The sequence below is a fragment of the Solea senegalensis genome, linkage group LG9 (assembly GCF_019176455.1).
Source record: "Solea senegalensis isolate Sse05_10M linkage group LG9, IFAPA_SoseM_1, whole genome shotgun sequence".
Taxonomy (NCBI): Eukaryota; Metazoa; Chordata; class Actinopteri; order Pleuronectiformes; family Soleidae; genus Solea; species Solea senegalensis.
The window spans coordinates 1295921-1323502 of NC_058029.1; the positions used below are offsets into that span (position 1 = coordinate 1295921).

The following is a 27582-nucleotide window of genomic DNA, read 5'->3' on the forward strand; positions in this document are numbered from 1 at the left end:
CAGCAGCTCTGGCTACTTTCTAGCCTTTTATTATCGTTATCTTTACTGTCTTTGCTGCTGTAACAATGTACATTTCATACATGTCTTATTTCACCTAAGAGGTTTAACAACACAAAGCAAAAATCAACATTTAATTGTCATTTAACCCAATAATAATCAATATTGTGGCGATTTACTTTGAAGTGTGTGGTTACTGCGTGGTTTGTGTTCTCTTCAGATGTCACGTCTCACGGCTGCTGCGGAATGTCTCACCCTCTTAGTAAAGTTCCTCTCTGGTGAGAGAAGTCTGAGAAAATGCAGTTAGTATTTGCATTCATTTACATGTCCATTATGTTTTAGCTTAAATGATTTTGGCATATTTGTCATTGTTGAAACAGCAGTCTTTCAAATATATGTATGGAAAGTGCAGGAAATGTGCCTTTAGTGTGGTCATTGTTTGTAAATGTGCCGTAGACGGATGTTGACTTTCTTCTGTGAACACGACTGTCGTCGGTGTTTTATTTCCTCCTCAGTCAAGTGAAGCAGCGACATAAGAAGTGGATGTTTGGTGTGTGTGTGTGTGTGTGTGTCTGTGTGTGTGTGTGTGTGTGTGTGTGTGTGTGTCTGCTCTGCTTTCACTGGTGTGTTTGGTGTTTGGTTGCCATGGATCAGTGGCTGACTGGGTGGTGACTCAGAGGTTTTTTTCATGGCCTCTGGAATCTGACTGTGGAAGTTTATTAATAAACTCTGCTTTTCTTTGGACTCTCCGCTGATCATCATTAACAACAACAACAACAACAACAACAACAACAAGTGATCACCGCGTCTCACAGCGTGTTGATGTTTGTGCTGAAAAAGTTTTTCAAACTCTGTTTGACAGAAGTCAGAGCGACAGGTGGAGACAGCTGTGCAGTTCAGTTGACTTCACACACCCATTTAGCCCAAAGGCGCGATGACACTGTGTCTTTGTGTGTGTAACAACCACAACGAACACATGCTCTACCTAAGGCGAACCTCCGAGCTGTTTGTCCAGACTGGCAGCCTTTCTCTCAAATGTGGAACATCACATTGTTGGAAGCAAGTCTAAATAAAAGGTTAGAGATAAGGACGAAACAGGCCAGTTATGTGATTATGAAGCATTTACACATATGCATCTCACATACCAGCAGAGATTCCAACACATTTTAGCCACTTAAAAGCTCACTTAATCTAGCAGCTTCAGGTGTGGCTGTACTATTGTTTAACAATATGCTAATTTCCTCACAACTATCTTTTTTCCACTGTAGTTTCACTGTATGATGTTGTTTGACTTTAAATAAGCGACTTGTGACAGATGTAGCGACTTTCTGTCATTAACCTTCTAACTGTATTTGCTCCGTGTGAACGGAACGCCGCTCCGATCACGTATTCACTCACTCACTCACTCACTCACTCACTCACTCACTCACTCACTCTCCTGTGTTTTTAGGAACTGTCGGTCAACTGCTGAATTATCTGAGAAGCTTCTGTCACTGAGTCACAAAAACACATGAGAACTGTGAAGGCGACACTCTGTGTGTGCTGTGATGTAAAGTTGGAGTGTGTGCAGTGTGAATACAGTGTGAATGCAGTGTGAATACAGTGTGAATGCAGTGTGAATACAGTGAATGCAGTGTGAATACAGTGAATGCAGTGTGAATACAGTGAATGCAGTGTGAATGCAGTGTGAATACAGTGTGCAGTGTGAATACAGTGAAGTGTGAATACAGTGAATGCAGTGTGAATACAGTGTGAATGCAGTGTGAATACAGTGAATGCAGTGTGAATGCAGTGTGAATACATGCATGCAGTGTGAATACATACAGTGAATGCAGTGTGAATACAGTGTGTGCAGTGTGAATACAGTGTGTGCAGTGTGAATACAGTGAATGCAGGGTGAATGCAGTGTGAATGCAGTGTGAATGCAGTGAATGCAGTGTGGCAGAACTGGCTCATCCATCACTGTCCGTCTTTATTTCTTGACGCTCCGCCAACCAGGAAGATGATGAGCGTTGTGTTCTGTGTTCATTTTAGCGAGCATATTTTCTTTAATAGTTATTAGAATTCTTTTTTAATTGATTTGATAAGAGCGAGACAAAAAGGCCAAGCCCATTTCCTGATGCAGTCTACTTTGAAGTGTTGAAAGCAGGGAGTTCCCTTGGCTCCGTCTGTGTGCTGTGGTCCAGGGCGGAGCAGCAGGTAGACATTTTGTTTGTTTCAGTCTGTTGGAACTATGAATTAAAACAAGTGATAAAACAGTTGTGTGAACAGAACCTGTTGGAATCTGTTGTGGTGCAGCTGCAGATGGAGACTCAGTCGTCTGCAGTGTAATACAAAGATGCAGCGCTTTACTCTGTTGCCTTCAGGAAGTGAAATGTAATGTTCACACTTATCAGAGAACAGGAAACGGCCTTTCACATACTCCCATTTCCATGTTTTGGGATATTATCTTTTATATTCACTCTCCATAGTTAGGGCTTGTGTTCAGTTTGACGTCTCACTTATTTGTGTGGTTATAATTAACTTTCTTTTCCTCATAAAATCCCATTTAGCTGCAAAACAAGTAACATATTCTGACATTTACTTGTTATGATGTGGAGACATCGTAACTCTCTGAGGTTCACACTGGGTAAAGATGTTGCATGCAGTGTGGTAATATTCAGCTGACCTGTAAAGATGGTGTCGTAGTAGCTGCAGACTTATTAGTTCATGTTGTAAGGCTCATAAATAATATGGGGATATTAGGCTATATCCCGATATATGAGATTTATGGGGATATAAATCTGCACACAGGATGTTTCGCTTTGTCTTTTGAGATGTCTTCTCAAATGAGAGTGACAACACACTTTAAATACACAAATAAATGCTTAAAATACAATCATTACCTTTTCATTTCTGATAATACCTTTTATTTCTTTGAATTTTTAATGTTAAATGACAGATATTCTTAGAAACAATCAAATTGTAACACAATTTAGCTCAAAATTAAAGAAGTGTCATTAAGTGACTTTTTAAAATATAATGTTGTTGATTCCATGTATTTTTGAATCAACATATAGCATTTAGTGTATTTTATACATTAATTCAATGTAATAAACGTGATAATTATCAGTGCAACATCCTTTAACACTCAGCTCTCTCTCTGAAAACAACACCAGAAAAACAGATTTTAATGAAAGATCATGAACCCTACAGCTACAAATGCTTGGAATGAAGAAGTGCCCACACTTCTTTGTGTAATCTTTCCTCGTGCAGGCAGCCACTGTGTGTGTGTGTGTGTGTGTGTGTGTGTGTGTGTGTGTGTGTGTGTGTGTGTGTGTGTGTGTGTGTGTGTGTGTGTGTGTGTGTGTGTGTGTGTGTGTGTGTGTGTGTGTGTGTGTGTGTCACATAACTGTCGGCACCATTTCTATTTATTAAGTCTGTTCGACAGCTTTTTTTGACTGGAAACTTCAGTTTGCTCATTTTTAGGAGCTGCTGTTCTTCTGCGGCCTCATGTCGTCAGTTTGTGTCACTGAGGTCAATCTGAATGAAAAATTCCATACACTGAAATCACAAAAGAACATTATTGAACTTACTGATGGAGGCAGGCATAGATTTGATCAGGTAATAACATTTCCCAGTATCTCAAACAAACACACCCTGAACTATTCCTTTAATATTCCACCAACCTGCATCCAGAGAAAAGAGGAAGTGGAGGGCGGAGTGTGATGGTGTGGCAGCAGCAGCAGCAGCAGCAGCAGCAGACCTCTAATATTAGTCACAGCTCAAGTTTTAGTGAGTAAAATTCATTTAACACATCTGTATACATGTGTTCTATCATTATTATTATTATTATTATTATTAGACCATGGTATGGATAACAGTGGGATTGATTCAGGCTGCTCTTCGTCAGGCGTGTTGAGATAAAATGCTTGTGTTTAAAGTTGTTTCCTGTGTCTGTGCTTCACTCTCTCTCTCTCTCTTTCTCTCACAGCTGTCTTTCATTCATTCACTCTGGTGGCAACAGTTCATCATTATATTGTCTTATTTATTATTTTCTGCATGGATACAATAAGCTGTTCTAAGGTCAAGACAATTAATGGAATGAAGAAATAAGCTTTCTAGCACAAGATTGTTTATAAATATCCACTGTGACAGGAAGTCATCAACTGGAGAAGCAGCAACTCTATTTGTCATGGCAGGAAAATGTAACCTCCATTTTATTCAGGAAGTTACATGAAGATTCAGATCTTTTACAAGTGAGACCTCGTCAGTACAGGGGTCAGTTAGCAACTCACTTAGAACTCATTACATGTTTATAGAATAATCTAAATATGTATAATCTAAAAATAAAAAAAACAATTGCTTTTATTTTATAGAATAAACACAGGAAAACATATATCTATATATCTATATATATATATCTTGAATACCTGATAGGGATTTGAACCGGCAACCCTCCAGTCACAAGCCCAGTTTCCCGCACATCATAGCGTTGTGCCAACAATGATACAGGAATTTGCATCACTTGCATCAAATGTAGAAGATGAAACCGGCGTATTCACCTGATCCGTGCGTTCCCGTCGATCAAAGCTGAAACTGATCAAAAACAACAGTGAATGAACACATTAAAGTGGGCGTGTACGTGCTTTGTTGCTCTGTTGGATGAATATAACTTCTTAGCCATTGATTTCCAAAGTAAAACCACTGATATGAATTGATTAAACCACTCAATGAAACAGTGAAACTTGAGCATGTATTCACAACAGCACTGCACAGCTCTGGGTCTGATGCTAATCCCACAGGCTCGTCTGGTGACTCGGTGTTTGTTCTGTGAGCTTCTCCAACAGAACACTTTGCAATGGAAAGCAGATGTGACCACGCGGGCCTGGAGATATTCTGCACCAATAATGACAGAGTTTGACTTTAGTGGAGCAGAGCTTGGTACCAGCAGAGGTTATGGCTAGTGTGTGTGTGTGTGTGTGTGTGTGTGTGTGTGTGTGTGTGTGTGTGTGTGTGTGTGTGTGTGTGTGTGTGTGTGTGTGTGTGTGTGTGTGTGTGTGTGTGTGTGTGTGTGTGTGTGTGTGTGTGTGTGTGTAGAAGTATCGTAGAGTTTATAGTGTGTGTGTGTGTGTGTGTGTAGAAGTATCAGAGAGTTTATAGTGTGTGTGTGTGTGTGTGTGTGTGTGTGTGTGTGTGTGTGTGTGTGTGTGTGTGTGTGTAAGTATCAGAGTTTATAGTGTGTGTGTGTGTGTGTGTGTGTGTGTGTGTGTGTGTGTAGAAGTATCAGAGTTTATAGTGTGTGTGTGTGTGTGTGTGTGTGTGTGTGTGTGTGTGTGTAGAAGTATCGTAGAGTTTATAGCTGTAGAGTTTCCATGAAGCCTTGAGCCAAACCTCGATCACTTTAAGATGGTGAGACTCACAAAGTCTCTCGCTCATTCACTCTCCGCCCAGAGCTCCTCCCCTTTGGTCGTAGAACAGTGGGTTCCTCTGTTGTATTAACCATTTCTGTCCCATATGGTCAGTTATGTAACAATTGTTCTGTTCCCACTTGATTTATTTCCACTTGAGCCGAATCTACAATGTTTCGTGCAGTTCTACGATATAATTTAAACACACTGAGTTTGTATGGAAGCAATTAAAGGGCTATTTCAAGATTTTGTGGTTTGAAGTTGCTCGGGGTTGGTGCTGGATTCAACCTCGGAGATCGACCGATTATATCGCAAAACTTGACAGACTGAATATATCTGATGCTTTTATTGAGGACATTATTCTAGACCTGCAGTATCCTGACATCTTCTAATTCCTGATTAACTTCCTGTCATCATCAACAAATAGATGCAGTCTGTATTGTCAACCCTGCGTAAATCTAGTCCATGTCCATGATTTACCAAGAAATCCATTGCTTGTGGGTTTCCTTCATCATATTCATCTTATTCTGCTCACTGTTCTGGCGCCTGGATCTGTGGGAACCTGGTAAAATCTTCCGACTCTTTTAGCATCCAGAGCACGATGGCTATCCACCATCTTCACCTTCATTAAAAAAACAAAACAAAACAAGAGACGTGTTGTCGGACATATTGCCTGAAATGTGTTGTCTAGTATAAAGACACGGTGTTTCCTGCCAGAGTGTTACCTTGGTTGTGTGACGCACTAAACTGCACCAAGAACTAGCTTTAGACCGCGACACTAAAGTCTGTTCTATCTTCAGCAAACATGTGCTGATGTGTCTCACTGTTCAACAGCCTTCAGTTTGTGTCGCTTTGTTAACAAACACCAGTAAGTTTAGATGCATGAGTTTAATATCATTATTATTATTATTATTATTATTATTCCTTTATTAAGATTTTCCTGTCAGTAATACACACTCAGCACCTCCTGCGTCACTTTGAGCTAAAATTGTTGATTTTTCTCAATAAAATAGTAACAAACGTATTCTTAATATATAATAGACATCATCTTTATTTAGTAAGTGGCTAAAATGAATGACTTTACATATTTATTTGAGATGGTGTTTAGCATCTTTGGAACTGTTTATCTTTCTCTCTCTCACACACACACACACACACACACACACACACACACACATGCTTGCATGCCTCTGGCTCTGCGAGTATTTGAACAATAGCTTGAATGTTTTTTTATTTTTTTACCTTGTTGGCAGATAGCTGGTGTTTTCCACGGGGGAACAGTTAAAAGTGTGACAATCACAGGAAAGCCTGGAAAAGTCAAAGCAACATCATTTTCAGTGTTTTACTTCTACCAAATACTGAATTCCTAGACTTTTACTGCTACCCAAAAGTAAAGAGTCCTGATGGAAATGTGAGGTTTTTTTTTTTGCTCAGCATGTGTTGGATCACATTTCATTCTGTTTGACTGGTTAGCTCTGCTCTTATTTCCTGGATGCTTGCACTCAATGCCCGTCAATTTTAGCTTTGCGTGAGAGCAGCCAATCCTGGGCCTGGTCCCACAACCACAATTTGGTTTTCCTCCAAACATCCAGTCGTTTTTTCTTTTTCTGCATAGGCGAGCGCAGTTTGTTTAGGTTATAGGTTACATTAGCACAGTCTTTACTCTGAACACTGTGTCTCATTGTAGAAGAGGTTGGAATGCAATGCTGTTGTTACAAGGAGCACAAAGGAGTGTATATATATATATATATATATATATATATATGTATATATGTATATAGACCTGAATTTTCCAAGGCTAGAGTCATTAGCATACAGCACCAGACATTCAAGGTGCAAACATAACAAAGGGAAAACATAATAAAAGCATCATGCAAAAGAAGATGCAAATGTGTGGAGGAGAAAATGAATCAGCTTTTTAATAGTTGCTGGTATTTTACCCGTGTGTTAGTCAGGTCTTTTGTGAGCGTCTTATCCTGTTCAGTCACTTTCACTGAATTCCATCGTTATCGCTGATTTCATTTATCGCTGTTTGAAATCAAGCGAACAAACACAAACTATTCAACGTATGAAGTTGCTCTTGGGCACTGCACATAAAGACTTTTAGAAGCAGTGAAAAGAAGCAAGCTAAAACAGAGATCAGACAAACCAGCGTCTGACTCACTCTCTGATGAATCATCAGACATGCAGGGAGGAACAAGGGCTGTTTTATGTGCCTGTTGGTGTCTGTACACACACACACACACACACGTGCACACGCACACACACACACACACGCACACACACTATAAGTGGCTGAATCAGTGGGAGGGGGGACACCATTTTCCTTTCTCTCTACTGTTTGACTGACACTGTGTTTAAAGAACAGTATGAATGACGAGTGGACGAATCCCTGTCTTCAGTTTACAGTTTGTTTTAGTTCAAACAAACCAGCACGTTTGACGTAAGCAAAGTTCCTCCTGATCAGTTTGCTCTGCTTTAGAACTGTGTTCCAGCTGCTGTTCCATGTGGATGTGTATGTGTGTCCTCTGGCAGAGACCACGTTGTTGTTGTTGTTGTTGTTGTTGGGTTTCAGAGTTTTTCATACACACAATCCTTGGTGTTGTGTTCTTGATTCCAGAGACACAGGAAATGGTCATGTGCCAGCCTGTAATGTTGATTTTACCACATATTTCTTTGTGAGAGTTGCACAACAGTGAGCGAGTAGGTTCAATGGCTTTAGCATCATTTATCTTTATTTAGTTTTCTACAGACGGAAAGAATTTCTAGTTTTTTTCATCAACACACATAATTATTATTATTATTGTTATTATTTTAATTAGTTTAACTAGTCACTGATTAGTTCCTCAAGTGTAAATAGTAAACAACAATTGAATCATTGTAATTGTGCATGAAGAAATAAGATCAGACATTCTTTCTTAATCATTAGAAATAGATGTTGATCCAGGAAAACTGGGACATGTTTGTTTACAGCAACATATTTTTGGACACTTTTAAGAAATAGGAAAATTGGACAAAAATATCTATATATGTGAGGAAAATAAAATATAAAATAAGATAAGACGATATATAGACAGCTTAACTAGAATGCAGAGTGTGAGGGCAAGAAAGGAATTAAAACAATATTACAAGAAGTTTCTCTCATGTCTTAAAAAGTCCAACATCTATAATTGACAGTCCTGCTGTAATGAAAATACAAACATGAACTTGGACATAATAACTCACAGATACAACAATAACCATTGCTTTAGTGAAGTGGTGAAGTCGTTGGTCTTTTACCACTGTATTATGATGAAGTATTTTGGTATTTGTAGCAGAGTTATCCCTCTGAGTCACATTTTCCACACTCTGCTGCTCAGAGCTGTGATTCAGTGTGAGTGGACAGAGGAAAGGTGGACTGTAACTGGAGAACGCAACTCTTACTTGATGATCGACTGTGAGTGTTTGAGCAGTGAGTCACTGGGAAATCCCGCCCACATATGCTTGCCAGATTGACTCTGCATGTGTGTGTGTGTGTGTGTGTTTATGTAGTAACATAGCATGTACATCAATGACCACTCTATACTGCACATCAGGGGAGGAGGAGGAGGAGGAGGAGGAGGAGTATGACAGGAAACAAACGAGGTGATGAAGTGTTAGTAACTATAGCAACAACAAGAAAGAGTTAATGACGTGAGAGGGAAACCCTCTGATCCTACACACACACACACACACACACACACACACACCAGAGGTTCATGACTGGCGAGGCTCTGAGTCTGGAGTCAGATGTACAAATATCTGAACTCAAAATAGAAGATTATATTTCAATTTTGACCTTAAATTCAACATTTAGTTGTTTTAAAAGCTTTTAATTATGCTTTAATCGTAAGACTGTGGAACGTCTTGTGTAATCAAACATGTATATTGGTGATATAAAGAGAGGCAGCAGTGGACACACACACGCGCACACACACACACACAAACACACACACACACACAGCTTGCTTCAGTCAGTGTGTTTGAACAGGAAAAACAGGAATGTTGAAATCTTATAGAAAGGTCATTTATAGAACAGTCAAGTGGACAAATTGATTTTCTTTTATCATTGTTAGTATTTTACTTCACTGACACACACACACACACACACACACACAGCTGCAGGGGGAGCTACTCTGCTGTAAACACTGCTGCAGCTGTGCTGGGCAGTTCCCTGGTGCATGTCTCTGTCTCAGGCCCTCGCAGCTACTTTGCTTTTGCATGAAACTGTGGTATAAATAGGAATTAACTTTCAGCGAGAATAATTAAAGGTTTGCTTGTTTCTGTTCATTCAAATTTTGAAAATAAAGTTCTGTGTCTAGTAGCAACAAGAGGTCAACCATGTACTCTCTTTTTCCCCATCCCAGTTCTCTTACAGCAACTGTACAAAGTGAGACAATCCTGATTTATATGTTTTTGCTATTTAGCAGTTTTATTTTGACACACCGGGGATTTGAGCTAGTGGTGACATGACTGACTGAGAACTTAGCAATCGTGTCTGTTTGAACTCAAGTTACATGCCCCCCCCACTCACTCACACATTCACTCATCCATTCACTCACACATTTACTCACACATTCACGCATCCATTCACATTCACTCATCCATTCACTCACATATTCACTCACCCATCACTCACTCTCACATTCACTCATCCATCCACTCACTCACACATTCACTCATCCATTCTCTCACACTCACACATTTACTCACACACTCATCCATTCACTCACACATTTACTCATCCATTCTCTCACACATTCACTCACACATTTACTCACACATTCACTCATCCATTCACTCATCCATTCACTCACACATTCACTTACATATTCACTCACCCATTCACTCACACATTCACTCTCACATTCACTCATCCATTCTCTCACACATTCACTCACACACATTCACTCACACACATTCACTCACACATTCACTCATCCATTCACTCACACATTCACTACCATTCACATTCTCACATTCATCCATTCACTCACATTCACTCATTTACTCACATTCACTCATCCATTCACTCACACATTTACTCACACATTCACTCATCCATCCACTCCTCACACATTCACTCATCCATCCACTCACTCACACATTCACTCACACATCACTCATCCATTCACTCACATATTCACTTCACTCTCACATTCACTCTCACATTCACTCCCATCACTCACTCACATTCACTCACATTCTCTCCACATCACATTCACTCTCATTCACATCCACTCTCACATTCACTCACATTCACTCATCCATCTCACATTTCACTCATTTACACATTCACTCTCATTCACTCATCCTCACACATTCACTCACATTTACATTCACTCACTTCACTCTCACATTCACTCACTCATCCATTCACTCACACTCACATTCACTCACACATTCACTCACACATTCACTCTCACATTCACTCACACATTCACAGGGTTAAGTGTCTTGCCCAAGGACACATTGGCATGTAGACTCGGGGAGCTGGGAATTGAACCTTGTCCTTCTGTCCACATTTAAACATTGTCCTGGTTGACCCTTGATCTGTGGACGGCAGAGCTGCTGTTTGCTGTTTATACGGCAACAATGACTGTGTTTCTGTAACGTGTTCATCCACACATCACATTACATTACATCACATTACATTACATTACATTACATTACATTACATTACATACATTACATTACATTACATTACATTACATTACATCACATTACATTACATCACATTACATTACATTACAATACATTACATTACATTACATTACATTACATCACATTACATTACATCACATCACATCACATCACATTACATTACATTACAATACTAATAGAATAATAGTGTAGTGATGTCACCACATGTACGAGCAGAGCAGACGCACAGGCTGGGATTTTGTTTTCATCTCTTCTGTCACAGTTTGGATGTTTTTGTTTTTGTATCTGTTTTTAGAAATACTCGGCGTAATCTTTCTATGTTATTTAGAACAACTTATACTCTTAATTAAAAGGATGTGTAAATGTGGACCCCCTAAAAACACTCCCACGACCCACATGTGAGCCGCAGTAACCTGTCTGACTTATCTTGAATAAATGATGACGTGAATATAAATATTCTTAAAGATATTTGGAAGAAGGCCCGATGACAAGGCACTGGTTGCCGTGGCAATGGCATAGCATGCCCGTCTCTCTCTCTCTGTCTGTCTCTCTCCACAAGGTGGGGTTGCTCTCTCATTACCAGTGTGGACAAAGATAGCTGTGAGCCATCCTGGAGGCTGGGAGCCCAGCCAGCACATTCCTCCTCCTCCTCCTCCTCAGATTTCTCCTCTCTTTTATTCTCCCGCTCTTTCCCTCCTCACCTTTGTGTCCTGTCTTTTTTTGCATCCTCTCAGCCCCACCCTTCCCTCTCTCTTTCACGCTCACACTGGTTTTGTCCAGTAGTTTCCATTTTGTCTCGGCGTTACCTTTTAAGCGAGTTGTCAAGTTGTGCTGGACATTTTGACATTTCTCCCTCAATGATTAGTATTTCACCGTTAATGGGACGACTCTTATATATATAATATATAATATATAATATATAATATACAACAATAAAATAAGCTCTTCCCTGGCACTTGGCACTGCCCTCTAGAGGGAGCAATGTGTAACACTAAAGATGCATGGAGGTATGGAGGGTAGTGACAGAGATAAGGGCCGTTTCTCAATATCCATACTTGTGTGTACTTGTGTGTACTTGTATGTACTTGTGCGTACTTGTGTGTACTTGTGAAAACGTCATCAGTCTCAGTCCAAGTTCTGTTCCAAATCTCAAGTAAGCGAACAGCGAGGACGGTTCTCAACCCGCGTGACCTCGGCCTGTCCTGATGAAATGATTCGCTGGCTCAGACGTCGCTGTCATTAGATGCTCGGTGTGATCCATAGATTTGTTGTTGACGTGTTATTTTGTTTTTAATGGAAATGTTTTGACCTGACAGTTTGAAAGTTTGTATATTATTAATGTTTTATTTATTTTAACTTTGATTTTAGATTTATATTAAAGTCGCACGGTCATTGTATCTGTATTTAAATATAATATGTAAATATTAGATGTGTAGAGTAGTATATATTTGTACACGTTATATATTTATACAGTAGTATATATGTATATATATATTACTCTACAATGCTGTAATATATCTATTTTCCACATTATATTATTTGTATTGTATATTTTAATAAAAATAAATGAATAAATGAAGTTAAATATTTAAAATGTGATAATAATAACAATATATATTTGCATTTATTATACATTTATTATACATTTACATTATACATTTATTAAAAGTATTTCATATGTTCATTTATCAACACTGTAGGTGGCGCTAATGAGGCTACAGCACTTGGCGTCGGCCACCATTCAAACAGCAGAACAATACATAATACTTGCATACTTGAGTATTGAGAAACAACCACATACTTGTGTACTCCCGTACTTGGCAAGTATATACTCCCAGTGTACTTCTCAAGTAAGCAAGTACATACTTGCTTACTTGAGAGTATTGAGAAACGTCCAATGTTTTGGGACTTTAGACGGCTTTAACTAGCAGACCACGCCCCCTGCACCGATCCCTACCCTACGGTGGCCTGGAAGTGCAAACCAGTATTACAAAACTTGAAACAAATGTACTAAAATGTAAATTTTTTAACTTTTGTTAATTGTTTTTTGTATTTGTAAAAGTGTTTTGCATTTTGTAAAATGTAAATTTGTTTCAGGTTTGTAATACTGGTTTGCACCTCCAGGCCACCGTACTTCCCTCCCTCTGGCTCACTCAGCTCTAACTTCTTAGCATTTTTCAGAATCATGCATTAGGTGGGTTTAGTTACACTTTATGATCAGTTGTTTATTTTAGAGAGGTATTTTGTCAGTTTATTTTATTTGTACACACGTTTCACTTAAATCCCAACACTGACTGAAGTTCTTGTGGCTTGGTGTCACATCTGCAAACAATCATTTACATAAAATACTTTTTTTCAGGCTGTGAGTGCATTTGTGCCACAGTTGAAGTCTCGCCTGTTTGTCCGTGCACTGGCTGTCCTGACACACACACACACACACACACACACACACACACACACACACACACACCTGGCAGTGCCCACATTACTGTGAGGCCTATGGAAGCAGCCTGGAAGCTTTCCCCCAGCAGATGGCCATTATTAGTGACAATGAAGTCAAACCCACAGGGCCAAATAGAATAACAGGGAACCCATTTCCTCCTTGGCCGTGTATGACGAACATGACTAACAACCTCTCTCTCTCTCTCTCTCTCCCTGTCTCTCTCTGTGTGTCTCTCTCTCTCTGTATTTGTTTCCATGGTTGTATCCAGGTTTTTTCTCCACTGAATTGTTCCACATGTGCCTCAAACGTGAATTCTTTTCTTTGACCATGTTCCCTTGTGTTGCTAGTGTCTGTGCATGAGACTCTGTATACGCTGATGACGTGTTGGACAACTGCTGCACTCACCACTGTACTGTACAATGGCCGCTTGTGTCAGTAACCGCTCATCGGTCATGCTCTGCTCACGTTTCAGTCTAAGCTGATATAATAGTGAGTTTAATGGACACAACGTTACCAGCTGAGGGCAGAGATTACGGCTTTCACAGCAAAGTAAGTGAAACGTAATATGTGCAGTATCATTCAGAGGTGATTCACAGGGCTTTGAGGCATAGATCGGGTTTTGTTTTGAAGTGTAGGTTCATGAGATCATGCCATGCCCAAACACAGACACTCGCTCTCACTGGAAACATGGCTGCCACAAGATGACTGATTTCAGCCTCTGAACATAAAGTTCACCTAATAAAATCAATGCCTGAATATGTAGGAGTATGTAGGCCTCTTGATCTTGCCATCAACAACGGTAATAATAATAATAATAATAATAATAACAACAAATTATATTTAGAGGTGCAGAAACAATCAAAAAAACTATTTAAAAGAGCACAATAAACAACAATGAAGCACATCTGTAGTAGGGAAATGCAGAGGGGTTCAAGCTGAGCGGTAGATGTTTGAGATTTCTGTGTCAGCAGCAGACGCAACAACCTGTTTGAGAACACCGGAGGTTCGAGTGTTCAGTGAATCCTGAGTATTTCAGCTTTGCAGTGATCTGAAGAGTAGATCTGCAGTGTGTTGTTGAGCCCTGATTAGACCTGAGGACAGGGGGGATGTGCGTGTGGTACGTTTATTTGTGAACAGAGAGTTTTCCTGTAGCGCCGCTCTAGTTGACAGAGTGGGTGAATGACACAGTCCGAGTTTTAACAGGAGCCAGTGAATTCAACACCATCATTAGTGGGTAACCAGTTGATCAGGAGTGGAAGAATAGCTGATACCGGGGGGGCTGGTGAGAGCCGCTAAATGAATATTTTTAATGTTGCAAAAACAAACTTTTGGAAAGTATTAATCTAGCATTGAATGATTTTCACGTGATCATAAATCAGACTGTGATTTTACATCACAAGGTAAAACTTTCAGTGATTAACCCCACCGACACCAACTTACTAAACAAGGCAGCAGCTCCTGTGACTGAGAGCTTAAAAACACTTTTTCTCTACGTTCAGTGTGGGAGAATGAGTGGTTTACAGACTTAGGTTTGTAGTGGGAATGTAAGAGTTGTCTAATGGGAAGATGAAGTGGTTAACGTCTTTTTTAAGTAGGTGAAACTTGTGTTTGGCTGCTGGGATGAGTTTTTCCTCCGTCTCAAACTGACTGCACTGATGCTGTGTACAAACCTCATTCACACTAGTAAAATAGAATAAATGGTAGATGATGATTTAATGTCCAGTACCAGTCTTCTTATCACTTATAAAACCATAATATAAATCACACCGCTCCAAAAAAAAGGCAAATTTATCTGTTTTTAAAAAAAAAAAATGAAATGATTGATGATCAGAGCATTAATCCTGAAAATGCACCTGTCTGTCTGTCTGTCTGTCTGTCAGTCAGAGAGACAGAGAAGCCTCAGCTGTGAGATCTCATGTCTCATCATGTTTTCACAGGAACAGTAAGAAGGAGTCTGACCTGGAGGCGGCTCTGGCCAGACTCAGGGACCTGGAGGCTCTGCTCAACTCTAAAGATGCTTCACTCAACACCGCGCTGGGAGAGAAACGAGCCCTGGAGGCCGAGGTGAAGGACCTCAAAGCCCAGATGGCCAAGGTAAAGAAAATAATGTTTTTATGGACTTTTATGTCAGATCATGTTTAATAAGTGCACAGATTTATAAACCCTCATAGGTTTATGATGTAATATTCTTCTCATTGAATTCATTGATTCATTTCTCAATCCTGTAACAGGTGAGTGACTTGGTCAGTATTTGGTGTGACAGTAGATCAGTGGTAGACGTTCAAATTGATGGTTGTGGGCTCGATTCCCTGCTCTGCTGTCTATATGAACGCGTGAATAAGAAAAGATTTATTTGTCCACAGTAAAGATGAAGATAATAAATAATAAACGTGCATTAAAATAGTAGAATGTACATTAGAGACAGAAGATAATATTATAAACAGATATTTACACTCTAAACAAAGATAGGACCTGGGAAATGATGTGCGTGTATTGCATGTGGGAGCCTGGTCATGTGTTTGTCTAACAGGAGGAACCACCTGTGATAATGATGTTTCAGGAGCTGCACAGTGCTGTGATGGTGTCCTGCAGGAGGTCAAGGGGACCCAGTGGGATACAGACCATTAATGTTCTGATGCTGCTCCATCATTTTAAAACTATTACATCGTGAATATTGAACTGAACTTTGACTCATTCAATCAGAAAAAGTGGAATAAGATATTTATCCAAGTCTTTCAGCCCAAAATTCAATGGAATACGAACACTGTGGTCCTACTATTGTTTACATATGATGATATATAACATATGTAGATTTATTAAAGTGTAGTTAGTTTACATGTTAGTATCTTTAACTGAACTAACTGTAGGCAGTTGATTGTCGATGAGGACAGTGTGGAGAAGAAGACAGACAGTATCTGTGTTCTCTGCGCTTGGTTAGATCAATGAATTCAGCATGGCTGCATTGCTATAGATTGCATTGTGATCTCACACCACCTACTGGTCAGGAACAGAAAGGCAGGATTTGTCTTTGAACAGTTCATAGACCTGGATGGATTTCTATTACAATGTATTACCATTATTGCAATGTTGAAATGCACTTACTGTAAGTCCCTTTGGATAATGGATAATGACATGTTATCTTATGTTATGTTATGTGATTACTCAGGTGGGCTCCCTGAAGCCCAGGCCTCCTCACTACTATGCTGATGTTTTAGTATTATTCTTGTTATTATTATTATTATTATTCTTCTTATTATTATTATTATTATTATTATTATTATTATGATTATGATTATTATTGTTATTATTATTATTATTATTATTATCATCATTATTATTGTTATTATTATTATTATCATTATTATCATTATTATTATTATCATTATCATTATCATTATCATTATTATTATTATTATCATTATTATCATCATTATTATCATCATTATTATCATCATTATTATTATTATTATTATAATAATCATTATTATTATTATTATTATTATTATTATTATTATTATTATTATTGTCATTGTCATTGTCATTATCATTATAATTATCATTATCATTATTAGTATTATTATTGTTATCCGCATGTATTATTATTATTAACTTCTAGAATCTTTGGGATTCCCCATCAGTGTCTCTTAATCCATCTCAGTTAATCCATCTCAGTTCACAGCTCAGACAAAGCTCCACAGATTACACCTCGGGCTGTGTCATTACATGAAGGAGCATTTTTCTAGACTCACTCCTCTTTCCTTCTCCTCCTCATTCCCAGTTGAACAGTAACTTTGCCGACGCCAAGAGGCAACTGCAGGATGAGATGCTGAGGAGAGTGGATGCAGAGAACCGCCTGCAAACCCTGAAGGAAGAGCTGGAGTTCCAGAAGAACATCTACAATGAGGTTCCTAATCTCTTGACCTCCACCCTTCTGTTTTTGTTCCTGTCTTACTTTTCATCCTCCGCAAGATATTGATTCACTTTCAGCCGAAGCTTTTTCTCTCTTTTTGAGACATTTGTCTCACAGATTCATCCTCGCTTCTCAATTTTCCTGAATCGTTTTCATTTTCACATCGAAGATGACGAAACACAGTCCAGTTATTAACATCAATGAGATTATTTTCATAATCAACTGACCTGTGAAATTGTTTTAATTGTTAAACAAAACGCACACAAATGAATGATCGATTATCAATGAATTATTGCAGTACTGAAGTCATTTGTTGAAATCCTCATCAATAAATGAAGTTGTCTCTCAGGGGAAGAACCCACACATCACATGACTCTGACTATAATACTGTGTCATGTCTCAATCAGACAACAATTATCATTGTTGTTTTTATTCAACTTTTTATCGTAAGATGAAAGTGTTTTAGACAACAGCTGTTATTTGAATTTTTGGAGGTAAATGTGTTTGGAGAGGAACATGAGGTTTAAATCCACCGTCAGGTCCAAATCAATCCATTCATTTCTTTCTGCACACTAGATTTGGAATTGTCTTGGTGCTTGTTGCTCTTAATGTCACATCTGAGCCGTTCTGAGTGTCATCACGTTCGTTTGATTGGTCAGATGAATTGATTGATGGTTGCGGGGATTGGCTCAGATATGTGGCAGTGTGACAGCGTTATATAGAAAACCTCACGTTGTTCTAGTGAACAGTGAGAATGTTGTGATTCTGCTGTGTGTTCACATCAAAACGACGTGTAAAATGGCTCTGTGAACGTGCAGCACACTGAACACTGCTGTCAATCTGACTCTGCGCCTTCAAAAACCTGAACTATCCCTTTAAATGTGCTCAGGTCCACTCTGGACCAGGTTTTTAAGGTCATTAGATTTATCTGCTGTGCAGCTAATTACTGCACAGTGACTCACTAATCAATGCAATCAAGTGAACTGAGCAGCAGGGTTCTCCTGGTGGATTCTTTTAAACTCTACCCAAAAGAAAAGAAAGCTGAGTCAACATTTATTCAACATTTGGAAAATAAAAGCATCAGCATCAGGTCCATCATCTGTCTGTGTGTGTGTGTGCAGGAGTTACGTGAATCCAAACATCGCTTCAACTCTTCCTTGGTTGAGATGGACAGTGGACGGCAGCAGGAGTTTGAGAGTAAACTGGCCGAGGCCCTCATGGAGCTGCGAGCCCAGCACGAGGACCAGGTTCGCCTCTACAAGCAGGAACTGGAGAAGACCTATGAGTCCAAGGTAAACGTGAATGCACCTCTGCTGCCACCCGGAGTCTGAGTCGAGGTTTTTCACTCTGACGGCGCTTCATCCTTTTGTGTGGTTGTTTATTTTGATTTAACAGTTCACAGTTCAGATGATGCACTGCATTGATTTGCTTTCTTAAACTATTGTATTTTTACTGAATCATTTTTTATTTATTTCCTCAAACAAAGCAAATAATAAAATAATAAATAAATGATAAAAACCCCAGAACATGAATGAAAAGCAGGAATATATAATATATATATAATTAGCACCTATTACACAAAACATCCAACTGTTTCATAATGCTTTACCTGTTTTAACACAAATGAGACATTAACACATTTTCATAGTTAAGTTAATGTAAAGGAAGTTCTCTCACAGCTGTATGTGGCATCTGTGTGTCTGTCAGCTGGAGAACGCCCGTCTGTCAGCTGACAGGAACAGTCACCTGGTGGGCGCGGCCCACGAGGAGCTGCAGCAGAGCCGTGTTCGGATCGAGGGCATGTCCGCTCAGCTCAGCCAGCTGCAGAAACAGGTACACGCCACTCACCCGACTCACGCGACTCACCCGACTCACCCGACACTCGTCACTCGCTCCTCCAGCATCAACCTGTGATTGTGCTGCAGTTCTAATCAACGTGTGTGTGCGTGTGTGTGCGTGTGCGTGCGTGTGTGTGCGTGTGTGTGCGTGTGTGTGCGTGTGCGCAGTTATCAGCGAGCGAAGCCAACGTGCGTAACCTGGAAGAGTCTCTGGCACGGGAGCGTGATCTGATGAGGCGTCGGATGGAGGAGAAAGAGCGGGAGATGGCTGAGGTGCGAGCCCGGATGCAGCAGCAGCTGGATGATTACCAGGAGCTGCTCGACATCAAACTAGCGCTGGACATGGAGATCAGCGCTTACAGGAAGCTGCTGGAGGGAGAGGAGGAGAGGTGAGCTTGTTGTGAAGATAGACTTTAATCCATTTAGATTAAAGTTTAGGTGCTAAAGTGATCATCACTCACAAAGATGCGAGCTTTCAATAACATTTCTTAGGGGGGGCATCTCTGGTGCCCCCCCTAAGGGGGGCTTGGACCCCAGGTTGGGAACCATGGGTCTAATGTGAAGATGAAGCATCAGGCATAGATTTTATTGCCATTATTTAAGGCGTCTCCTTTCACCTGGAGCGAGCACAGTGTTGTGTTGCTCTGTGTCAAACACACTCACAAAACACTATCCCTTTAAGTGTCAGTGAGTCTGTGATATTGATTTCCTTTGTCTGCGTCTGTGATCTGAACCTCTTCCTCCATCCGCTCTCAGGCTGCGTCTGTCACCCAGCCCTCCGCCCACCAAGGTCGCGATCACACGGACCTCTGGCTCAGGCCACGCCCACACCAGCCGCCTGCTCCTCTCCTCAACCGCCACCGCTGCTTCTAGCAGCCGCAACTCCTCCGGCACGGCGACCAAGAAGCGTCGCCTCAACGACAACGACAGTGAGACCTCCAGCGTGGCGGGCGGCACTGTGACTAAGACTCGCATCAGTCAGCATGCCTCAGCCAGCGGCCGCATCACCGTGGAGGAGGTCGACCTGGAGGGCAAATACATCCGTCTCAGCAACAAGGCAGACGAGGTAACGCAGTCAGTGGCTCCGCCTTGTTTTAGTGACGCTGCACTTACTGTAAACACAGACACAACAGCAGTTATACATCATTATTTCATTTATCATTTATGGCAAATGTTTGATCTGATGGTATTGTGATGATAATAAATCAAGTCAAACTTTTATTTACATTAAAGCAAATAAACGTGTACCTCTGAGAAAGATACCCAGTCCCCATTACTTATTATTGTTAATTGGACACTGAATTGACCCCAGGGTCATATCCAGTGTCCTCGTAGTGCTGGGAGGACGACTGGTCTAAAAGACTCGGTCAAAATCTGCGCCAAATCAAACGCGTGGATCATCTACTGTGGTGACCCCTGAGAACGGGAGAAGCTGAGAACCCTGTTTGTATTGGTGTATAATGGCTTGTTTTTTTTGTAGCCTTGTAGATTAAGTCTTCTCTATGTTCTTACACGGCCGTGTTTGTATTGCACGTGTTTCTTGTTTTAAAAATGATCTGCAGTCATTTCTCTTGTTTCATCAAGCATTTGAATAATAATTTGAATTCTCTGTTCTTTTGTGTCTGATCTTTTGTGTAGGATCAACCACTGGGCCACTGGCAGGTGAAGAGACAGGTCGAGAGCTCCACCCCCATCGTCTACAAGTTCCCCCCGAAGTTCACACTGAAGGCTGGAGGAGCAGTAACTGTACGTTTCTCTCAAAGTGTTCCCTTTGTGTTTTTAAGGTTTTAATTAAAGGGATATAGTTTAGGTCTTAAAGTGTTCCCTTTGTGTATTTAAGGTTTTAATTAAAGGGATATAGTTTAGGTCTTAAAGTGTTCCCTGTGTGTATTTAAAGGGTTAATTAAAGGGATATAGTTTAGGTCTTAAAGTGTTCCCTGTGTGTATTTAAAGGGTTAATTAAAGGGTTATAGTTTAGGTCTTAAAGTGTTCCCTGTGTGTATTTAAAGGGTTAATTAAAGGGATATAGTTTAGGTCTTAAAGTGTTCCCTTTGTGTATTTAAAGGGTTAATTAAAGGGTTATAGTTTTAGGTCTTAAAGTTCCCTGTGTGTATTTAAAGGGTTAATTAAAGGGATATAGTTTAGGTCTTAAAGTGTTTCTTGTATTTAAAAGTTAATTAAGGGATATAGTGTTCCCTGTGTGTATTTAAGGGTTAATTAAAGGGATATAGTTTAGGTCTTAAAGTGTTCCCTTTGTGTATTTAAAGGGTTAGTGGGGTTATAGTTTAGTTAAAGTGTTCCCTTTGTATTTAAGGTTTTAATTAAAGGGATATAGTTTGGGTCTTAAAGTGTTCCCTTTGTGTATTTAAAGGGTTTCCCTGTGTGTATTTAAAGGGTTAATTAAAGGGTTATAGTTTAGGACTTAAAGTGTTCCCTTATTGTATTTAAAGGTTAATTAAGGGATATAGTTTAGGTCTTAAAGTGTTCCCTTTGTATTTAAAGGGTTAATTAAAGGGATATATTTAGGTCTTAAAGTGTTCCCTGGGTTAATTAAAGTATCCTTTATGTATTTAAAGTTAATGGGACTTAAAGTGTTCCCTTTTTCCCTTTGTGTATTTAAAGGGTTAATTAAAGGGATATAGTTTAGGTCTTAAAGTGTTCCTATTGTGTTATTTAAAGGGTTAATTAAAGGGATATAGTTTAGGTCTTAAAGTGTTCCCTGTGTATTTAAAGGGTTAATTAAAAGGGATAGTTTAGGTCTTAAAGTGTTCCTGTGTATTTAAAGGGTTAATTAAAGGGATTATAGTTTAGGACTTAAACTGTTCCCTTTGTGTATTTAAAGGGTTAATTAAAGGGATATAGTTTAGGTCTTAAAGTGTTCCCTTTGTGTATTTAAAGGGTTAATTAAAGGGATATAGTTTAGGTCTTAAAGTGTTCCCTGTGTGTATTTAAAGGGTTAATTAAAGGGATAGTTAAGAAGCATTAACACCTAATAAACGTTAGACATATTACCGACAGTATCTTAAGAAAAGGATTACTGCTCCATCTTCCCATTAGACAGCGTTTTCTGACTGGAAATGTTGTGATACACACTTTTACCACACGGGGCAGCAGTGGACCAGCAGCTCGATTGTGTGTCCCTGTGAGTTTAAATGGTGATTTTCTTCATGGACTTTGGTGCAAGAGAGTGAGTGCTTTACTGATTGATGTTCCCAGTCAGAAACTGCAGTGTAATAGAGAGATAGAGTTCTTTATGAGGTCATGTCATGTTATATAGCACTTTACAGAAGCAGGGGATTATTAGGTGATTTTGATCTTTTTCAAAGATTTAACAATTACCAGTCAAATACAAAAACTCATGCAAATTCTTTGACCTCTAACCTTTTCAGATCTGGGCAGCAAATAGCGGTGGAAGCCACAACCCTCCCACTGACCTGCTGTGGAAGACCCAGAACTCCTGGGGCACCGGCGACCTCCTGCAGACTTACCTGATCAATGCCAACGGAGAGGTTTGGATTTCACTCTCACTTCACGACACATTTCTGTTCCTTTAGTGCAGTAAGTGAACATGTTGTCATGTGATGTCATTCACCAGGAAATGGCCATGAGGAAAGTCACACGCACTCTGTTCCAGGATGACGAGGACGATGACATGGTAAATTCCCTCTCCTGACTCCTCCCTCCTCCAGCAGATGTGACAAACTGTGTGAGATGAGCACTGATGTGTTTGCCCTGCAGGGAGCTCACAGCACCAGCGGGGCAGAGAACGAGTACAACCTGCGCAGCCGCACGGTCATCTGCGGCTCCTGCGGGCAACCGTCGGACCGCGGCTCAGGTGTGTGCAGCAGCAGCGGGGGTTTACCTGAAGGCCTCGTGGGACATTCCTTCTTCATGGGCACCAATGAGCCCAGACAGGTACTGTGCACTTAACTGTGTGGTGTACGGACAGAGTGCTACAAGGCGTTCCATCATATCACTTTGTATCTTATTACAGACTCTAGTAAACCCCAACACACACTGGTTATGGAACGTCTGTCTGTCTGTCTGTCTGTCTGTCTGTGTCTGTGTGTGTGTCTGCACATCTAACGCTGACCTCTGTCCTCCTCGTCTTCTTCAGGGTCGTAATAAACGAGAAAGCTGCTCCGTCATGTAAAAACCAAGCATCACCTGAACCCCGCCCCTCCTGTAGCCGACACAGGAGACTCATTTTCTACCATGGGATGTTTGTCCTTGTTTTTTTGTTTTATTTTTATTATTATCATCTTGTCTTATTTTGTATTCAGATTAATCTGCAGCTTAGATTTGCGTTGGGCTTTAAGGCAAAGGGCAGAAGAGTTTCAGATTGGGGCTTTAAACGTTGGTATATTCATACGACATTAGTGCATGTGATGCTTGTATTGTGTTGTGCTTTTCATTTACGCACACAGCTCTCATCGACCAGTGGTTGTGCTTTCACACTGAATGACACTGAATGACCGTGCTGTCAACAGTTAACACGCACAGCTAGTGAAGCCTGTCAGGACCAAGTCTCAGTAACCACACACACACACACACACACACACACACACTCACACACAGCAGGATGAAGAGTCCTGTGGTAAACACAAAAAAAACAACAACTTGCTCAGGTTATTTTCTTCAATTGTCCAAAGAAAACCAAAGTGCTGTGAGGTTGAACAGCAGATTCTTTATTTTTCACCTTAAACCTTAAACACACATGTTTCATGTAGAGTGAAAGCATGTGTTTGAGGCAGCGGTGCTTCAGTGCACGCCAACAAAATCAATATATCTGTATATTTTTCTGGAGATGGTTCCGTTAAACGTCGTCGCTTTAGAAAAGTTTAGAAAAGAAAAGTTGTAGTTTTGTAAAAGAATGATCGTTGGTGCAGACGTTGAATGTTCACGATGTCATGAGAAAATCTTGACCGTTAGTTGCCTTATTATTATTATTATTCTTATTCTTATGCAGGTAAAGTGTCTCCTGATGATATTTGTAGCAGGAGTTGGTGCTACACGTATGCTGCCATATATACAGGATATATTTATAGCGTTACTTGGTGCAGCAGTAATATTTGTCCATCAGGAAACAAACGGGACTCAGTCGTTACTTTGGTCAGTGTGGCTCTTAAAAACTGGTCTTTTCTGCTAAGCTCAAAGGTTGCTGCAGGTATGTTGAGAGGTTTGTGTTCTTTCTTTCTTTGGCTTATAATATAAGGGGGGGTCAAACTCATTTTTGTTCAGGGGCCACATACAGCACAATTTGATCTACCAGTAAAAATAGTCAAATAATAGCATAATAGCCTATGAACAACAAGAACTCCTTCGTTGTTTCCCCTTTGTTTTACATTTCAATGAAGGATATTTTTACAAAACATTTGCAGTTTCAACAATATCATGACTAAACTTACTGTTTACACATCACCTGGATCTATAAACATCTGGAAGTGAAAAATATTGTATTTGACATTACGTTTAGATTGTAACAAATTCATCCTGTGGGCCGGTTCTGGTCCCCGGGCCGTATGTTTGACACCCCTGGCTTAATTAACTGCTTTTGTCAATTATGCAGAGCCTTTAGATTAATACTAGTCCGCCAGCTTAAGTCATTTGTACTCGTATTGAAGCGTTTCTGTAAAATAATGGATGGCTGTTTTTGATTTCTTCGTCCGAGATGGATTTTCTTGCATAGATAGATTTTTTTACTTTGACCTTTGACACAGACGACACAGACTCATGTACATGTGAGACCTGTCTCGCTGTAACTGTAGCACTGTTTGTGCACAGGGGTTTTCAGAAGCCATTCAAAAAACACTTTTGTATGCCATGTTATTAAGAATGAATGAGAGCGAGAATCCTCTTTGACTGCGATTGTTACAAGTAGCTTAAATTAGTGTCACATCCATCACAATGATTCTATTAATGTTTTGGAAAAAGCCATAAATTCAGTCAATGTAATGAATGTCCTTTGTTTTCTGAAATTGGAGTAAAATGTGTTTTTTTGTTGATTTGTATTTTGTGATTTTTTTGTACACAACCACTGATGAAAGGTGCAGACATTTTTATTTACATTATATACACACACACACACACACACACACACACACACACACACACACACACACATGCGTTCTCATGGTTACATTCAAAAAGAAATGTTTACGTTAAAAAAAACCAGAAAGCTCTTCTGAAAACGAAAGTGTTTGAAGAACGACGTACACGTTCTCTCTGTTCTTTAAATGGATAATGAACGGAAAACAAACTCACTGTGTAATCATGAAAGGATGATTATTGACAGCCGACTTCCTCATGTCTTCACCAGCCAATTAAATTGAATGTGTTCATTTCAGATAGTTTTGTTTGGCGGTTTTCACTTTTGTTAACTGTGGAAATCGACTGTATTAACATTCATAAGAGGACTTTCATTGTTCACAACACAAACAGTGTTTCCTGCACTGAGGGATGCACATTATTATTGGTATTGTCTTATATTGGCTTTAAAATGTCTTACGAGATATCCGCAAATGCACTTTGATCCCCTGATATGACGAATGACAGAGCTTCTGCCTCCTTGACCCTCTCTAACTTCTACTTAAGTTTATTTGTTTTGCACAATGAAGACAATTTACAATTTATCTATGAGAATGATGTTGAGTTCACTACAGAGCAGTTGACATGAGTCCAGTATCATGCATCCCTAGGCAGATGTTTTTGTTAGCTTTTCTGAAGTGTTGTATGAGATAGTGAAGAAGTGAAGAAGTGAAGAATCCTCCTGGACGAGAAGTGAAACTTGACTGAGAGCCTTCACCGACATCAAGTGCAGGCCCCTCAGCTCACACCCTGCACCAGGCAGAGCTGTCTACCTCTGGGGCCCCTGTTGACCAGGAGCCAGCATGAGACTCACTCTCAGTCCTCAGCAAGGACACGAGGGAAAAACTGATTTTAGCCACTTAACAAAAGGCTCGCCTCAAAAAATATAGACCTTTAAGATGTGAGATTATTTTAAGAATACGTTTGCTGCTTTATCTTACGGCGTATTTCCAGCGGCTCGACGCGACTCGACTCGCCACGGCACGGCACGGCACGGTTTAAGTAACGCTTCCACTCCCAAAACAGTGCTGAGTAGGTAACTGTGATGATGACTGATCAGACTGCCGTCACAGAAAGAGACGTCCCACACAGAAATCAAGCCGAACTGTGGACCAGTTAAAACTACTTACGCCGTGACTGTAACATCACCTTTAATGGTTGGAAACAGCAGTGAGAAAATCAGCATTTTGAGTGTTTAATCCACTGTTGACTAACCCACTTTGGTGTCACTCTGTTAGATCTCAACCAGAATTTCAATCACCTAAATGTCAGAAGTAACTGAGGGAGGCAGCAGAGGATACACAACTCTTTTGTGCTGTGATTTAAACTCTGATGTCTACAAGTGAGACAAAGAGGAAAACAATATTCTTAAGTTCACACTTTGATCCCCTGATATGACTAATGACAGAGTCATTAGACTAAACAGGCACAGATTGAATTAGATGAGCCTCCTCCTGTTTTCCTCGTGTTTCCACTGACATACCTCATACAACCACACTTCAGAAAACCTGAACTATCCCTTTAACACAATCTTAAACAACATTTATATTTATATTTACAACTTTTCCATCCAACAGCAGCAGCAGGAAGGCACACGTGTATAGAAAATGCCACTTTTGTAAATGAAGAACAAACATATATATGGATAAATGTACAACGCTGCTTCAGTTGAAAACAGATGATTCTGACTATCAACCTTTAAGAGACAATATTCTCTCATTAGTTTCAAACACTGGCAGTTTTTTAACATTCATTTTGCTGTAAAAGGCATTAAAGTACAAAGCATTAGACGACGTCTATTAAAGTTCCCATGACTTTTTCTTTTTTTCAGGGTTTTTACAAGGAGCACAGCTGCCAGCTGGGTAAATTAGACTTCTTCTTCTTCTTATTGAGCAGGGAAACCAATAAAATATAGAAAACAATGACAACATATGTCATTTTTGTAACGATAATAAAAGGTGAATTTTGTTTTATAAAATGTACAACAGCTGGCGTAGCAACTAACAAAAGAGGCAAAACGTTTGTATGACTTTAGCCTGCTGCTGGCTCCCCTGTCTGGATGACAGGTGTGTCATGGTGAATCCACTACCACCTCGGTCCACACAGGGGCAGTGTTGAGTTGTAAAAAAAAATGGAATCCTCCTCAGTAACAGCAGAAGGTCAGAGGCCTCCTGCTTGCTGAGTTACGCTTCACGTTTACTCTTTGTTTGCGAGCACAGGCCAGAATTCATCATC

The 27582-nt window shown here is 40.0% G+C and overlaps 1 protein-coding gene across 2 annotated transcripts in view; it reads left to right on the forward strand.

Moving 5' to 3' along the window:
* The window catches only part of LOC122774841 (lamin-A-like), a 32093-nt gene extending 6828 nt beyond the window's left edge, over positions 1-25265 (forward strand). For both annotated transcript variants that reach the window (XM_044034394.1, XM_044034393.1), the window contains exons 3-13: positions 15450-15606; positions 17291-17416; positions 18544-18714; positions 19130-19255; positions 19429-19649; positions 20017-20326; positions 20899-21006; positions 22650-22769; positions 22856-22915; positions 22999-23175; positions 23378-25265. In XM_044034394.1, coding sequence (XP_043890329.1) covers positions 15450-15606; positions 17291-17416; positions 18544-18714; positions 19130-19255; positions 19429-19649; positions 20017-20326; positions 20899-21006; positions 22650-22769; positions 22856-22915; positions 22999-23175; positions 23378-23413 — 1612 coding nt within the window. In that variant the 3' untranslated portion in view covers positions 23414-25265. The remainder of the gene's footprint in view (positions 1-15449; positions 15607-17290; positions 17417-18543; positions 18715-19129; positions 19256-19428; positions 19650-20016; positions 20327-20898; positions 21007-22649; positions 22770-22855; positions 22916-22998; positions 23176-23377) is intronic.
* Positions 25266-27582: the final 2317 nt, after the last annotated feature.